The sequence below is a fragment of the Sceloporus undulatus genome, chromosome 4, assembly GCF_019175285.1.
Source record: "Sceloporus undulatus isolate JIND9_A2432 ecotype Alabama chromosome 4, SceUnd_v1.1, whole genome shotgun sequence".
Lineage (NCBI taxonomy): Eukaryota > Metazoa > Chordata > Lepidosauria > Squamata > Phrynosomatidae > Sceloporus > Sceloporus undulatus.
In genome coordinates, this window is record NC_056525.1 from 68,122,108 (window position 1) to 68,139,696 (window position 17,589).

At 40.3% G+C, this 17,589-nt stretch overlaps 1 protein-coding gene across 1 annotated transcript in view; it reads left to right on the forward strand.

The window, feature by feature from the left end:
- Positions 1 to 5,199, forward strand: part of FKBP5 (FKBP prolyl isomerase 5) — a 60,529-nt gene extending 55,330 nt beyond the window's left edge. Inside the window, exon 11 of the mRNA XM_042463529.1 lies at positions 2,154 to 5,199. Coding sequence (XP_042319463.1) covers positions 2,154 to 2,258 — 105 coding nt within the window. The 3' untranslated portion in view covers positions 2,259 to 5,199. The remainder of the gene's footprint in view (positions 1 to 2,153) is intronic.
- Positions 5,200 to 17,589: the final 12,390 nt, after the last annotated feature.

Below are 17,589 nucleotides of genomic sequence, written 5' to 3' on the forward strand. Positions count from 1 at the left end.
GCCAATATGGCTACCTTCCAATCATTGTCAAGCTGTACCAAGTAACGAGAGGTTTTATGTGATATCAGACAAAAATATTAGCAAAGCATTGTTTCTTTTCTTTTGGGCTGTGTTGGGGGATTATCAGGCTTCACCTATGGAAGAACTTTTACAAGTACTCTCGTAGTAGCATAGGAGAGAACTTAGGAACATCACTTTCAACATCTCACCACAGAATAATTTTTCTTTTATATTGGGAGGGAATTCATTCATATAAGTTCCTTTTTGTCACAATACAAGACATTTTAAAAGGAAGGATAGGTTGCATTAAAATCAGTGAGCCTTTCCCACTGTTTTCAGTGGTAAGAAATGGCTTTTCAGTTGTATAGCTGGATCACATGTAGAAACTGGGATTTTTTTCCCCATCAAAAACAGTGAGAGAAAATTATGTTGTTACAGAACTGCAATGTGTCATAGCAACAAAATTCTACACTTTTATGGACCTCTGAATCAAGGCCAGGATGTAGATGTGTAACATATTGGAAGTCTCAGATGCATTCATTTTGTGATTGATACTGTTTCCTAATCTGTTAGTCTTATGAGATAATTTCATATAAAAACTAATTTTTTTGTACACAGGGAGTAGTAAGTACACTACTATTTCACAATTCCCTATATTCTCAAGATGATGCTATATGCGATTTTCTTGTATCTTTCCAGTCCTTTTCTGCACTCGTCTTATGCCAAATGGGAAAAGGGACAGGGTTCCTAGATGTGTAGAAGGTGTATCACACAAGCTCCACCTACTGAAATTCTACTTCCTCAGAACCATTAAAGCAACAGGAGCTCTGTCCTGTTTCCACCTGGCAACTCTAATTCATCTAGAAGGTTCATTGGCTCTGTTAATTACAGTTAAGAGTTTTGAGTCTTATACACCTAGCACTGCTAAGACTGAAAACTGAAAAGGTCTGCTGTACTTTTAATGATTGTATGTAGAGAGATCTTGTAACACATTTGAGACTAACTAAAGAAAGAAAACATGCAGGGGTAGCTGTGTTGGCCATTTAAAAAATACAAGCAAAAATCCATCAGTGATACTTTTATTGGGCAACCGAAATGCACAATATACTTGTTGCAAGCTTTTGAAGCTCCATGGGCTTCTTCATCAGGCAAGATGTTACAAACTAAACAGGAGACAAAAAAGATAATAGGAGAGTTAGTCAGATGCCTGCATGTTGTTTCAGTCCTTAGTAAAGATGTTATGATGGAGAGGATATTGTAAACTTAAGTCTACAAAAGCTCATGTTCCCAACTTCTTTCTTTAGTTAGTCTCAAAGGTGCTACAAGGATCTATACTATTCTACAGACTATGGCCTTCAGCTACCACTTTTCTTGTTGGGTTGGGGACAGGGCAGCCTCACCAGCAGCCCAGAGGCCCCAATCCAGCACTTTTTGGGAACATGGAGAAGCAGCAAAATGCCACTTCTCCATGGTCCCAAAAAGGGGTGTCCTTGGAGCTTCATCCTCCAGGACACCCCGACAGGTGCAGCCATGGGAGAAAGGGGCCACTTGGCCCCTTTCTCCCATGGCTTGGTTCCCGTGGCCATTTGGTTGCCGCACAGGGACAAAGCTTGCAGCGCCGCAACAAAAAGGAGCTGCCGCTGTGCGCCACAATTGGGCGCGCAGTGGTGGTGCCAGCATCATGTGGATGGGAGGCCACCATGATGCTGCCACCACCACATACTAGGGTTAAGGACCGTGTGGATGGTGTGTGCTCCCTAACCCTAGTATCGCCACCGCCACGCCCCATTTTGCTTGTCTGTATCAGGCCTAACACAGCTATATCTTTGAATTCTACCTTAAAAGAGTGTGTAAAACAGGGAATTTCAGCAGGTGCTCCAGATTACCTAGGAGCAAGCAATATCAACTGAAATTCCCTCTTCTACACAGCCATAAAGGTATAGGAACCCTCTCCAGTTTTCACTCTGGAAAACTACATGTACTCAGCTTTGCTGCCAGCACATAGGGAATAGAATTTCTAAAATATGGCTAGTAAATAATTTCCTTTGCATTATCATTTTTGGACTAAAAATACGAAAACCTCACATTTATGTTTTGTGGACATGTAACTCTCCAATAATCCTTACATGTGGGATATTTTCTACTGGTTACAGGAGGAGGCCAGTAAAACCACAGAAGAGCAGGAGGAGAAGACATCATCTGAAATTGGTCTTACGAAGACAATGACAGAAGGCAAAGAATCAGAGGGCCATGTATGACTGTGCAGCAGAGAGACAATCCTTCGGAATTTGGCCTCCACTCAAACAGGTTTCTGAAGAATTCAACAGTGTTTATTGTAAAGCTTGTTATAGTAGGCGTTATTGTGGAAGCAAAAAGCCTATACAGCAGCTTCACAAGAAACTATGAAATCATCACCACTGCTATGAGCATGCTCGGCAGTGGAACATGAACAGAGGGACAGTATGGGACCACTTCAAGTGGAACAAATGGTTTAAAAACACACACACACAATGGTTCTTGACTATAGAAGATTTTTACTGAGATGTCTAAAATAGAACTCATTTCAGTTTGCATCAGTTTCAAAGGCAGTGACCGAGGCTCTATAAAATGAGTTAGCGTATAGGAGCAGTTGGCTGTATAATTTTGGCATTGCATTTGATTGTACTGTAGTAGCACATGGATGTATGTTGTCTGTCTTTTTAAAAAAGAAAAAGAGCCCCAAGTGCTACCAACTCAAGGCATCACTCTAGCACTACTAGAACCAACTAAAAACTGGCTAAAAGCCAGATTCGTTCTGTCTGTTTTGTATATCCTATGATGTTTTTTTTTTCCTGCAGCACAATCTGGTTTCTCAGGGAGCTGAATAGTCCAAATCACATTATTATTAAAGGCTTGTTTGCTGGCAGATCCCTGATGGAGTGATGATTCAGCGTACCTGAAATACACATGCCAGCTTTTGTATGAGCATCTTTTATATCCCCATGCTTACCATCACTAACAAGCTGCTGCACTCCCTCTAGCCTCTGTGAAATGGGGTTATGGGGACACTCAGTTGCTGAAACAGTGTTCGCTTTTATGATTTTGTCTTGAGGAACTGGGGCAAATATAGGCAGCAATGGATTTGGATTATGCACTTAGTCCTTTTAAAGGACCATTAGGATGCCTTTACTAAAATATATTACAGCAAACAACCAGATATTGAAATTTGAGAAAATTATTACAATCCACCCAACTAGCAATACAGTTGAGTTTTTTCACATTACCACTTGCTTATTAAAAATAAGTTTAAAATTTGGCCATAAGATCCCTTGCTCATTTTAGGATTCTCATCTCAAATACTTTTGGATTTCCTGCTGTGTTTTTTTGATTGCTTCACAAAACAGAGAGGATCCATTCTGACGCTTTCAAATTATTAAAATAAACTTTTGTGTTTGTTTAATAAAGAGAGCTTTCACAGCAGATGAATCCTATTGATCTACAGTATATTTCAACCAACAACAGTACTGAAATACATTGTGTACTCATTTCTAGAAAAAAGTAGTTCTACTTCAGTTTCATTGAAGTGGCACTGAACTTGTCCCATTGATTTTACTGTGACTTGTGGGCCTAATTTTCCTCCTGGTTTGGGTTAGTATGTTTACTGCTCTGTGATGGAACTCAAAACACATGTGCAGCCTATGCAGCTATAGCTCCATTATATTCTAGGGCATTTTCTTTTCTTATATGTCAGATGGGCAACACTGCTATATTTTTAAACCAATTTAATTTTTATTCTAATTTTCAAAAGGGAATTAACAAATATTCAACATTTTTCCTGTTGATTTTCTTTGCTGTTAAATACTTTTTCTTTTTTCTTATTCTTGCTTCTATTGATAGCATAATTCTCTGTATTTCTCCCTTCCACTCCTCTGTTCAGTTATATATGATGACAGCAAGCAAAGAAGAGAAAAAGCCTTACTGGTAATGTGTTCACATTGAAGGTACAATAGGGCGCTGTTTGCCCCAGTAATCATCAACTAGGAAACCATCAACCGTAAACAGATATCAGCAGACTTTACATTTGAAATTTGAGCTACAGTTACAGAAGTTGTCACAGCCAATCTTGGCCCTCAAAAATATTGTAAGCACTGCTATACAAAGTGAAGTGTTGAGCATTCTTCATATGCCCAAATGACTGTAGAGGGTGCTATGAGATGCAGGGATGTTAAATTAGACGTGCACTGAAAGCACTTTGGACATGTGACTGAGTGTTTATTTTGCTACATGGCCCAGTATATTGTGCTTCTATTACCATATCATAAGTTTAAATATGTTATGAGCCAAAGTGACAAAAGGAAGTCATTCAAATTGCAAGCCATCATCTTTATTTCTAGTCTCTCAGTAGCAACATAATCCACATTAATTATGTGAAAGTCTTAAACTCATCCCTAATAAACTAATATGAAGGCAAAAATTAACCTTTATACAATTTATGTTAATACAGCAAAACTGATGTATTTCATATTGGAATACTAGAGTGCTGGCATCAATTGAAATAGGAGCAAATGTAGCGCTCAAAGCTCCTGTTGCCTGTGCATGGAATTCTGTTTTGTTTGAAGGAATGTGAGTATTGTCATCATGTAGATTGTAAATGGATATGATTTTATCTCAATCTTGGTTAGACAAAGGATTTTCAGGGGCCATTGATGACAATATGTAATAATCACAGGGTTTTAGTTTCACTGTAACTCTTTAGGTGCCAGAAAGGTTTTCCAACTTCAGTAGACAATGGTTTAATGTATGAAAACTTTTCTCTAGTGGAGGAGAATCAATACCATGCTACTCTATTACTGTCCTCCAAAGGTCATGTAGTATTCTATAAGTAATAATAAATAATATTTTTTATTTCTATCCCGCTTTTTGCCAGGCAATCAAAGCGGCGTACAACAGGTTAAAATACATCCATATATACATAATGCTCCCCCTTAAAACAAGATTAAACAATGCAAGATTAAAAACTACATATTAAAACCGACTAAGCTAAATAAAAATCATCATGGGCAGAGGTCACTGGATGGGGAGTCTTATTTGTGGTCGAGCATTTTATTCCGGGAAGGCTTGCCGGAAGAGATCTGTCTTAATGGCCTTTTTTAAGCTATCTAGATTAGTAATTTGACAGATCTCGTCCAGCAGGCCATTCCATAAATTGGGAGCGGCTGCAGAGAATGTCCTCTGGGAGGTTGCTGTCAACCTGGTATTTAAGGGCTGTAATAAATTCCTCCCAGAGGACCTGAGTGTACGGGGCGAATTATATGGAAGCGGGCGATCCCTTAGATAGGTTGGGCCCAAGCCATGTAGGTCTTTAAAGGTGATAACCAACACCTTGTACTGTGCCCGGAAACTGATAGGCAGCCAGTGGAGTGACTTCAATATTGGTGTTATATGGTCAGTGCTTGCTGTTCCTGTGACCAACCTGGCTGCCATATTCTGTACCAACTGGATTTTCCAGACTAGGCACAAGGGTAGCCCCATGTAGAGTGCATTGCAAAAATCAAGTCTTGAGGTTACCAGTGTGTGTACTACAGTTTCGAGGTCACCCTGTTCCAGGAAAGGGCGCAGCTGGCGTATCAGCCGAAGCTAATAGCAGGTGCTCTTGACCGTCACATTCACCTGATTCCTCATCTTAAACGACGGGTCAAGAAGCACCCCCAGACTGCGAACACAGTCCTTTGAGGGGAACATGAGCCCCTCTAGGACTGGAGACTGCAGCCCAATCCCTGGTTTGGGGGCCCCTACCATAAGTATCTCCGTTTTGTCTGGATTCAACTTGAGCTTGTTTTCCCTCATCCAATCCATTACTGCCTGAAGACACTGGTTGAGGGGAGAGATGCCATCTGTCGTTGTTGCTGATGACCGGGACATGGAGAAATATATTTGGGTGTCATCAGCATATTGATAACACCCGGCCCCATATCCATGGATGATTTCTCCCAGCGGCTTCATATAGATGTTAAATAGCATCGAGGACAGGACGGCGCCTTGAGGGACACCACAATTAAGCTCTGTTTTTGAAGAGTGACTGTCCCCGAGCATCACCCTCTGGAACCTGCCCAAGAGGAAGGAGCGGAACCACTGCAAAGCAGTGCCTCCAATTCCTAACTCTCGCAGGTGTTCCAGAAGGATATCGTGATCTACTGTATCAAATGCCACTGAGAGGTCCAGCAACACCAACAGGGTCATGCTCCCTCTGTCGATGGCTAGACAAAGGTCATCAGTTAAAGCGACCTTGGCAGTCTTCACCCCATACCCGGTCCTGAAGCCCGTTTGAAATGGATCAAGAAAATCGGCTTCATCCAAGACCGCTTGGAGCTGAAGAGCAACTGCCCTCTCGATCACCTTGCTCAGAAATGGCAGATGAGAAACAGGCCTATAATTTTTCATATCCAGGGGGTCCAGGGAGGGTTTTTTCAAGAGCGGTCTAAAGGTCGCTTCTTTCAAAGTGGATGGTATATTCTAAATGTGTTCCAAGTGTTGTGTCCCAGTATGTTGTCTCTCCATGGTTATATCTCAGATTAGGATAGTCCAGTCATACCATGGATCTCACTCTTATTGGAATAGGTCATGGAATCTGAGATTATTACCATAACCAATGCCATCATCTGGATATGGTTTATAGTCCACCCTTATGTTGTATTTTGGTGCAGCAGCTGTCCTTTCCTCTGGACAAAGTCCAGGCAGCATGTTCCTGGACAAGTTTGAAGTGGCCCAAGCACAGCTGCCTTCCACATCAATGTCCACAACATGGTTAAGGGCCACACAGAGCCCTGAACAATTCAGAACAGCATCATGACTGTTTTGCTGGGCCTGCCAGGTCTCCAAATCCTATAGAAAGTCCAGGTCCATAATGCATTTTAAATTCATTTCTACTCTTAAAGACTGTGTCTGACTCTAAGTATCCACTTAGCCTGGTTATCTGTGCCAATAGTCAACACAAATGTTTTCCCAGTTTATTATGACATGTACTGGATGTCTCATACCCTCAAGAAATCTTTGTCTTGGCTACTTCCTTCCCCTTCTTCCCATAACTCCATTCTGTTACTCTTAATTTCCCATCACTTTGCCCACTGATCATAGAACATTGGTGAGGATGTCTGGCAGTTGTGTGTGATGTGGTTGTTTGAACTTCTACAGGTGTATATTTAAGCAACTTCCTGTTTTGCAATCATGTAAAATTCTAGCCTTTTTTAAGTTGTATGTCAGCTGGAACATCAAGATAACTGCATCTACCTCAGTAATAAGTGATTTTTTTTTCTTGAACACAGCCATTTGGTGTTCACTCAATAAACTGAATTGGCTTTCTCAGAAATTCTGTTCCATGCTGAGCAGAACCTCTTGTAATTGTTCTGAAGTGTTTTCACTACACCAGAATTATTGGGTCCTGGATTAGAGTTTGTTAAGGATACTGTTGTAAGAGGAAGGTGAAACATCTTAGTTCAGCCACTAAACCCTCCTAATTCTAGCATTTTCTTCAGAATCTGAGTGGTAAATCTCTCTCTCAAAAAAATGATTGCACACTCCCCAATTGTTGAGTGCTAAATGCTTGGTATTTATAGGGACTAATTGTCTTATTTGACCCAGAGGGTGCCATATCTAATTGTCAATATACTACTTCAGAGCTGCCTTCTTGGGGTCTCCTATTGAGAAGAGAGAATCAGAATCAATAGCACAGCACTTGCTGAAATGGCTTCTCAAATGTGCCAAAACTTTTCTGTCCCTACACTGCCTTTTTATGCTCTCCCCACAGTTCTTGTAAATTGTGCCTAGAAGGGGTAACTTTCCTACTATCTGTAGATACTTAGAAATCTATGCTGCCTTCACTAGAAGGAAGCTGACCCACATTACTACCCTTCTGACCCATTAATTAGCATATTACTTAATGTGTTTAAATTGTAGAATGTAATAGAGATGGATTCTTCACCAGTTAGTGTCATCTTGATCTCTATTTTGATGTCTGCTGACTCAGGTGGTCTTTTTTACTGAGTCAGACACAGAAATAAAGATCCATGTTATCTGTGTTGTACTAGTGGACTGAAAGTCCAGTCATGCTCCCTTAAGTCAGTTTCAAAATTTCACAATTGCCACTAACAATACATTGTCTTGCAGAGAGAGTTTAATGTCCATTTGTGATACATCTCATGTGCAGAGAATACCAAATAATCAAATCTGTATGATGTCTCATTTTAGACTTTATTATTATTATTATTTGCTCAAATGGTGTTTATTCTGGAACTATGAACAATTAGACATTTTGCAAAATATTATCTTCATCTGTTTCCTGAAAGCCTTAATTCAGCAGCTCGAATTAGTAACTAGCTTGACTTAATATCTCCACTTTCCACTTGCTTTTGTTGTTGTGGTGCCAATAACAAAAAGTTCACAAATTTGACTGGTTTTGGTACTAGCCAGTATGTGTGATTAAGACCAATCCTGCCTGTTGCCCTCGTTGGAAAATAGCAAAATATGTATCTGCAGTTCTCCTATTGCTGGCACAGTGGGAGTAATAAGAGCTGGTTTTCACTTGAGTGTGGGAGATGGAGATACAGAGGTATTCACATACAACTTCTGCAGTAGCTGTGGCAAACATGTGGCCCTCTAGATAGTGTTGAACTGAAATTCTCATCTCAGGACCTGCAGTCCAGCAACATGTAGAGGGCTTCCATGGTTTGTACCTTTCCTCCATAACTTAGCGCTCTCCTACAGAGAGAGCTGTGATACTGGAGCTGTAGGGCCTTGTGTACTACAGTATTTGTCATTAGAGTTAAAGAACCTATTAGGAAAAAGAGCTACACATTCAATCTCCCTGGTACAAATCTGTGCTAAGCACAGCAAAGCATTATGGCAATTACAGCACAGATCTGGTCCATCATCTAAATACTTGCCCAGGAACAAGTATTGCTTATTCCATTTGCATAGGCAAACAACAAATTAGAAGGCTGATATTAGGTTGTGGAGAGTGTGTACATAGTTTAGAAAGTCAGAAAATCTTTTCTAGCTGTTGTGTCCTGATGTGTTGCATTTGTACTACTAACCATTTACCTCACTTTGAAATTGCTAAGGCCGCACAATAAATCTGTGGGCATCTCCATGTCTCTGATCCAGCCTCTCTCTGTTAGTCCACATTGCTTGTCAACCTCAGAGTGAAACAGATGTGTGGCCCATTCATGTGCTACCTTTTAATGCACTTTTCTTGTCTACATACCTATCTCCCTGCTAGGAGAAAATGTCACAAAGTGGCCTTGAAAGGGAGAGGACAGAAGAGCGGAGCAGGCCATCTACCTCAGGGCTAGAGACTCTGAGCCACCCTTCTTTAGCAAAGGGTGGAGGGAAAATGCCTTGCTCCAGTGATGCAAGGGCAATGCTACCAAATATCTTGTTACAACCTACTTTTAGCCTAGCTCAGCACATAAAGGAACAGAGTTGGAGAACGATAATGCTCTGAAGTGTCCTGAAAACATGCTGTAAATAAAACAAAATCCAGACACCATGGCCATAAAGGTGATGTTCATTCATACTCTTCCCCCTGTCTTCTTGATTCCGACTTTTTCTAAAGTTGAAGATTTTTCTGAGCCCATTCCTTTTCCACCTAACTGGCTTTGAGGTTCGGATACTCAGGTTGACATCTGAATCCTCTCTCTTCCAAGCAGCTAGATGCATAACATGTTTATCATCATGAGTAAAGTTTGTTTTCTCTTAAGTAACTGGTTTAAAACACAAACAGCTGGAGCCTTAAATCTTAGGAAGGGTGCATTTTGCAATAGGGTGCAATAGATATTTTGAGGTTGAAGACAGAGAACCTTTTCAGAGCAGAAAAGCAATATGGTAGTACAGTTGGCCCTTCTTATACACGGATTTTTAATACACTGATTCAAGCATTCACGGTTTGAAAATGTTCCAAAAAAGTATAAATTTCAAATATCAAAGCTTGATTTTCCATTTTTTATAAGGGACACCATTTTGCTATGTCATTATATTTAATGGGACTTAAGCATACACAGATTTTGTTATACACGGGGGATCTTGTAACCAAACCCTAGCATATAACAAGGGTCCACTGTACTCTCATCATATTCTGTGCAAGAATATAATTTCTTCTTCAAGGCAAGCTCTGAAAAAGTAGTTTTGCAGGTTTATAGTATCATAGATACAAAGCAAAGGAAAGCCAGTTGCAGGATGTGCTGGTTGACTTTTGCCCATAGTTGTATGTGTGTGTAAAGACACTCATGCAGATCTCCAAAGCAATTTTGCATCTAATAGTAAATGTTTGCATTTTTAATAAGATACGGAAGAATGACAACTTCATTGTATGCCACTTTGTTTTTTTTTTAAGTGGACCTATGAAGAAGCATGAGAGGAAGGCAAGACCAACAACTAAGACAGTACTCAAATATTGCTGACCTATATGTCTGTCATGTCTGTTCTTTAAATACTCTATCTTCTTTCCCTCTACATAGCTCTTTTCCTTATACATACTTGGAGGGAATCCTTAGGCTCTGGTAATCTTATATGTCCAGTTGTGATTACCTCATAGAACAGACAGAAAACTAGAAATCATGTGGTAAAGGGAACCTGCCTAGATCCCAATTTCCCCATTGTTAACCCTTGATTTTGCCAATCTGAAAAACAACAACAACACAGTTTCATTCAGCTTTCTGATGGAACAGCTTCACAACAATTATGGTTTGTAGTAGTATGTGTACAGCACAAGCCGTTATGTATCACTCAAGTCAATCTTGCCAGTTGTTATTTTTCTGTCCAGTGTCTGGGTCTTGCTTTGTGAAGAAATGTTTCCAAAAGAATTTTAAATTGCAAAGAGCAGCCAAGCAGCATGAACCTATGTCTCCCCCTAAAACATAGCACAACAAAGTAATACAGCTCTAGTGTGATGTGACTCTGCAGAGTGGAAAGTTTACAAACTTACAGAAAAGAGAGCAATTTTTATTACATGAAATACACTGGGTAGAGAGGGGATTTCTATGCGGGTTGAGATAATAATTGCTGGGGTGGTGCAGAGGTGGATTGTTCCAAGGTTTTGTTTATTCTTTAAGGATAGGACCTTCTCAAACACTTGTTACAATGACTTAAAGCACTTATCAGTGTTACGGGAAGTGTCTTAACCCCTACTTCTGTCAACCCATGAAACAACAATAAAATCTGACTTTCCCCCTACCATGTCATGTCTTGTGTCTTTGTGTATCTCCCTTCTCATGTCTTATAAATGGGGTAGGCAAGGCACAGCCTGGGGTTGACATATGTAAGTCCCTGAAGTATCTTTGCACCCCATGCTCCGTTGCTCTGCTGTTGCCAAAAGGATCCTGCCAAAAATCATTGGTGCTGCTATTTAAACTACATAAAAACTATCCATTCCAAAAATGCAGTAATGGTTTACTATTTTCTCCTGGCAAACCTTCAGTCCAGTACTGTCAGCACTGTGCCTTCTTCCTTGTTTCAGAAAGGAAACACTATGAGATCTCCATTGTTTCACAAGATTATTTCAGAAGGATAGCACCTCTGTATGACAGACAAACAACTTACATAGTTGCTGCCAGATATTAATAGGAACTGTGGTGGCTAAAAATGCAGAGCTCCCAATGGGTTCCAGGGGTTTGTGTATATGTAAAATGGTAACAGTATACATTCAGAGAATGATCTTCTGGTATTTGACACCTTTAAAAAGTGGTAGAAAGTGCTTGAGTGGACTGCTAAGATATGCTCCACATAAGTACTTTTCTCAAGCATCCCATCTCGAACAAATTTAATTCGAACATGCATACTTCTAAACATGTAATTGTGCATTTGGGTTGGCCCAATAAAAGTATAATTGTTTGAACATTATTGGATTTGCTATATGGCCAACACAGCTACCCCTAGATATTGTTTTGATTTTCTTTCTGTTTTTTTTACTGTCCAGTTCTCTTCATTTCAATAGCTATCTATAGCCCAACAAATTTTCATTTTAGAATTATGCATGTTGTTTTCTTCTGCTTAGTTGCACTAGCTGTGAATTCACTTCTGGTCTGAGTTTAAGATGTTGATGGAGACATTCAAAGTCCTAAATGGTGTAGTTCCTTGGTATTTAAAGGAGCAGCTCTTCTGTCAACCCATGAAACAACAATAAAATCTGCCTGAAGATACACTTGCCTGAAGATAAAAGGTTTGCTCGAGGGGCCCTCATCTGTCTCCCAGCAGTGTGGAAGGGCATGGGAAAAGCTCTTCTTTGCCCTGGTGAAATGGTTATAGAATACCATCTACTTAGAAGCCTACTGTAGAAGCCAACATTGGTATCATTTTGGTGCCAAGAAAAACGTGGATTTTTACTAAAGCCTTTGGGACCTAATTAATTCCATCGAACTCTGTGTGTGGTTTTAATATATTTTAAACTATTTTAACTGGTTTTTAAACACTTAGTTTTAACTTGTCAAATATGCTTTTATTATGGTTATTTTATTTCTGTTGTCTTAAATTGTGCCCTGAGATTCCACAATATAGGCTAGAATATAAACATTTTAATAAGTAAGTAAATAATGAAATATATTAGCAATGGGGGAAAGTACAACTGTCATTTCCAACATTCATCACCCATGGCTTTACTAACAAGGATTTATGGGAGCTCCAGTCCAGCAACATCTGGAAAGCTACACTTCACTCACTCCTGTGCTCTACATATATGTTCTTTGTAGAAAAGACATGCATGCATACCCACACACTGCAAACGAATTCTCTATGGTCCAGAATAGTATAGTAGTTTTGCATGCAAAACTACACTACGGGTGGCTAATCTCCATTCCCTGAATCTATTGTATAGCCATGGAAGCCTCCCAGCACCATCCATGACCATTCTGTGCCTGATGAGGCCAATGAGGGATCAGAAACACATCTGGCTCTGGCTCTGTACTCGGATGCAAAATGATGCCATCCTCTACTTTAATCGGGCAGTGGTCTCAGTGGATAATGTAATCACTTTGCATCTGGCTTCAGAGATAACCAGATGTGTCTTCAGTCCCTCCCTGCTCTCCACCAGGAACAGAATAGCCATGGGAAGGGCTGCAGTGACATAATAGCCTGGAGGGCTTTGGGCAGTACAGAGGGAAGACAGGAATGCCAACAGTGGCACTGACTAAAGACCGACATATGCAGACAGAAGGTGGATTTGTGCCTGCTTATGCAACATAGCAGGATATGAAGCTAAGTATTGGTGCAAATGCCTCCAAAGGACACAGTTCAGAATGAATACTGACAGAATGAATACAGAATGAATTTGCAAGCTTAACATTACCCTGTGCAAAGGAGAACATCACCTTCCCTTTCAGAAGAAAAAAGGAGGGGAGATTTGTCCATTATTTTCTTTATTTTTCTATGGTGCTGCCTGTGCAAGTTCTTGCAGTGCAGACTGTCCATGATGGCAGCCAAAGGAGAACAAAAAAAAAAAAAAAATCAGCCTGAGGTGACATGCAGCTCATGTTCACCCTAGTTATAACCTGAAAGTACAGAGAGTCCTGCCAGACTGTAAGAGGGAGCAGAGATCCTTTGTCTTCTCTCATCATCTCTGTCCACAGAACACTTCTTTTCTGCAACCAGCAAATTATTTGAAATCCATATGGATAACACATGGTAGTAAGATACCACCTAGTGTGACAATAGGGAACAAGCTGCACAGAGTTGTGAAATAAGACCAGATGCAGGATGCTGCTGAAAGAAAAGGTGAAGTGATAAAGAAGATGTAAATCCTGACATTCTCCCCCAATGAGATGAAAATAAAGCTGTGAATCAGAAACAAGATTCCTTCGGGGGGGTTTCTTCCATGTTTGCGTTCAAACCTTACTGTAGCAGAACTCTACCAATGGAGCAGATATGTGCAGAGTTTACATCTGGCCAAGCAGCACTAGATCAAGATTTTTTGTAGCTTGGGGCAATTGACAGTTTGGTTGCTCTATTCCAGAGGCTGAATGGGCTGGCAGTTGATAAGATGGCACCAAGCTAGGAAGAATTACATTTGTAAACTTCAATTCCCAAAATCCTTCCTCCAGCATGGACAGTGATGCCCACTGGCTAGGAGTTGTAGTCCTCAAAGTAACTTTCCCAGGTTCTGAGATGGTATCTTCCATCACAGTGGAGGCAGCAGGGTAGTTTTCAGGGTTTCTGACAGGCCATATGGTACAAACAGCTAGCTCTGCTTTCCAGCAAAGGGGGATAGTGAGGAGGAACACCCTGGGGAACTACTATCCTGTACTGAAACTTTGCCACATGAGATAACTGTTTCCTTCTACTTTAATGACCATGGCACCATCCTACAGAGTCCTGGGATTTGTAGTTTTGTGACGTGTCAGCACTCTGTTAGAAAAGGCTGAAGACCTTGTAAAATTACAAATCCTGGGATACCATAGGATGGCGGTACAGTGGTAGACTTATTTCTACAATGTAGATTATCTCTCTCACACACACATACACACACACTCTTAATGCTGGTGTAGAAAGCTTTGCACCTATCATCTCTGTTTTCTAAAATGTCATTTGCTCAGAAGAGTGTCACCAGGGGCTTTCTATACCTTTTTATCAGCCTGATGCCAGCTTTCCTGTCCAAGCTTCTTCAACGGCTCTTGGGAACTGTAGCTTGGTAGGAAGAGAGGAAGCACCACTGTCTGCATCCCCTCATAAAAACTCCCAGGCTCCAGGAGCCTCTGGGGAGAAGGAGTAACTACAGAATTAAAATCTCATTGATGCTCTCGTGCAGACATATCCTGTAATAGTGAGGTTGGCACTGTTGTCTGTTTTTCAATAACAAACACTTTAATCTATCCTACCAATGGGAAATGGAAAGGCATATTCATCATATGGGCTGAACAGAAGGAGAAAAAGTACAGCGAACCCTTGGTATCCCCTGGGGTTTGGTTCCAGAATCCCTCATGGATAACAAAATCCATGGATGCTCAAGTCCCCTTAAATATGATGGCCCAGTAAAATGGTGTCCCTTATATAAAATGGCAAAATCAAGCTTTGTTTTTTGGAATATATATATTTTAAAAAATATTTTCAACCCATGGATGCTTGAATACATGGATAAAAAATCTGCTGATAAAGAGGGCTGATTGTAAATGGATCCTGATTTCCTGTAACTTTCATGTCAACCAAACACTTCTTCTTTTAAACCAGTTGCAACCCCACTCCATGGTTAGCCCAAACCATTTTACTGCTTGGGGTAAAATAGCAAATACTGTAGTACCCCACCCCATGAACTATAGTGTACAAAGTCCAAAGCTAGTCACATTTATTTTGGCCTCATGACAGAAGACCCCTCCAAAGCACCTCTCCCTGAGAGTAAAACTACAACAATCTAAAAACAATATCCTGTCCTTTTGTGGCACTTCAAATCAGCTAATTTAGGCCATTGCATTCTGCCTAAAGACAGAATTGGCCCCTAGGTTCCTTCCCCCATATATATTCTTTGCTTGTACAATCAGCCCTCTATATCCATTGATTCTTTATCCACTGATTCAACAATCCACAGTTTGAAATATATACATATATAAATACACACACACACACACACACACACACACACAAATATTCCAAAAAGCAAACCTTGATTTTGATTAAGGGATTTGATTAAGGGACACCATTTTACTATGTCATTATATTTAATGGGACTTGAACATCCATGGATTTTGGTATCCACGGGAGGTCCTGGAACCAAACCCCAGCAGATGCCAAGAGCCCACTATAGAATGCTGTAGCCTGCATTGTGTGTATACTGAACAGTAATATACAGATGAACATGTTTATATGTCAGGCAGGAGTAGAAGAAATTTGTGGGTCCAAATACTGTCATATTGCAACATCCACCCTTTCATTTCACTGACAATAATGATGAGAGTTGCAGTCCAGCATCATCTGATCCCTGACGTGATGATAGAACAAGACAGATTTGCAACTGATTCCAAAAACTGGAATGAGGTTAGAAAATACTCCGACAGCATTTGAAAAATAACATTCTGGGGCATTTATCAGCTATTTCTATGCTTTTATATCTAAATCTTGTCAAAATCAAAATAAAGAGATTAAGCTTCATACAGTTGAACTAAAAGGTACACATTTTTTCTTTTTTTAAAAAATAGTCTTTATTAATTAAAATCTATGATACAAATTTCAATACAAAAGAAATTTCAAATCCTTTGTAAACTCAGGATTGAAGTCTTCATTTCAGTATTCCAATTCATGACTCTTTTCATGACTTCCTTTTAGTCCTACATTTGTAAACAATAGAAGTTATAGCATAATTGTCCCCCTAACATTATTTTTGTATTTATCCTCATTGTACTATACATGCTAATATCATATACATACATGATATCACAAACAAACATTTTTTCCATACAATCTCAGAACCATAGAGTTGGAAGCAACCTCAAGGGCCATCCAGTCAAACTCCATTTTGCCTTGCAGGAAGTCACAATTAAAGCACCCTGACAGATGGCTATCCAGCCTCTATTTAAAGACTTCCAAAGAAGAGGACTCCACCACTCTCTGAAGGAGTGTGTTCCACTGTCGAACAGCTCTTACAGTCAGGACGTTCTTCCTAATGTTTAGGTGGAATCTCTTTTCCTGTGGCTTAAATCCATTGCGCTGTGTCCTGGGGGTGAGGTGGAATCTCTTTTCCTCTAGTTTGAATCCATTGCTCCAGGTCCTGTTCTCTGGAGCAGTAGACAACAAGCTTGCTCCATCCTTAGTGTGACACCCCTTCAAATATTTCAACATGCTATCAAATCACCTCTTAACCGTCTCTATTCCATGCTAAACATACCCAGCTCCCTAAGTCAACATCCTTTTTGAATTGTGGTGCCCAGAACTGGACACAGTACTACATGTGAGGCCTGACAAAAGCAGAACAGAGTGGCACTATTATTTCCCTTGATCTAGATGCTATACTTCTATTGATGCAGACTAGAATTGCATTGGCCTTTTTAGATGCTGCATCACACTGTTATTATTATTATTATTATTAACCTTTATTTATGAAGCGCTGTAAATTTACACAGCGCTGTACATGCAATCTTTTTAGTTAGACGGTTCCCTGCCCTCAGGCTTACAATCTAAAAAAAAGACATGATACAGAAGGAGAAGGGAGGGGTGACGAGAAAGGGTAAGAGGTCCAGCAGTTCCTCTCAACCTCCGAGGCCTGGACCAAGGCAGATGGACTGGAGGGAGGGCAAGGCTTCATAATGGATGGTTAATCATTATCCAGGGAAAATACATAATCACAAGTAGGATAATACATATACAGTACATAGGAATACAGGAAATGGATCGATAAACAGCCAACAACAGAACATCAGATAGTAAGCGACAATTATGCGATGCCTGGGAAGGCTTCTCTGAATAGGATGGTTTTCAGCTCCGTTTTGAAGCTGGTTAAAGAAGTGATGGCTCTTGCTTGTGGAGGAAGAAGGTTCCAGGAGTGAGGGGCAGCAAGTGAAAAGGGGCGAATCCGGGATGGGGCAGAGGAAATCCTGGGCTGAGACATGTTTAAATTTTACTGTTGACTCATGTTCAATTTGT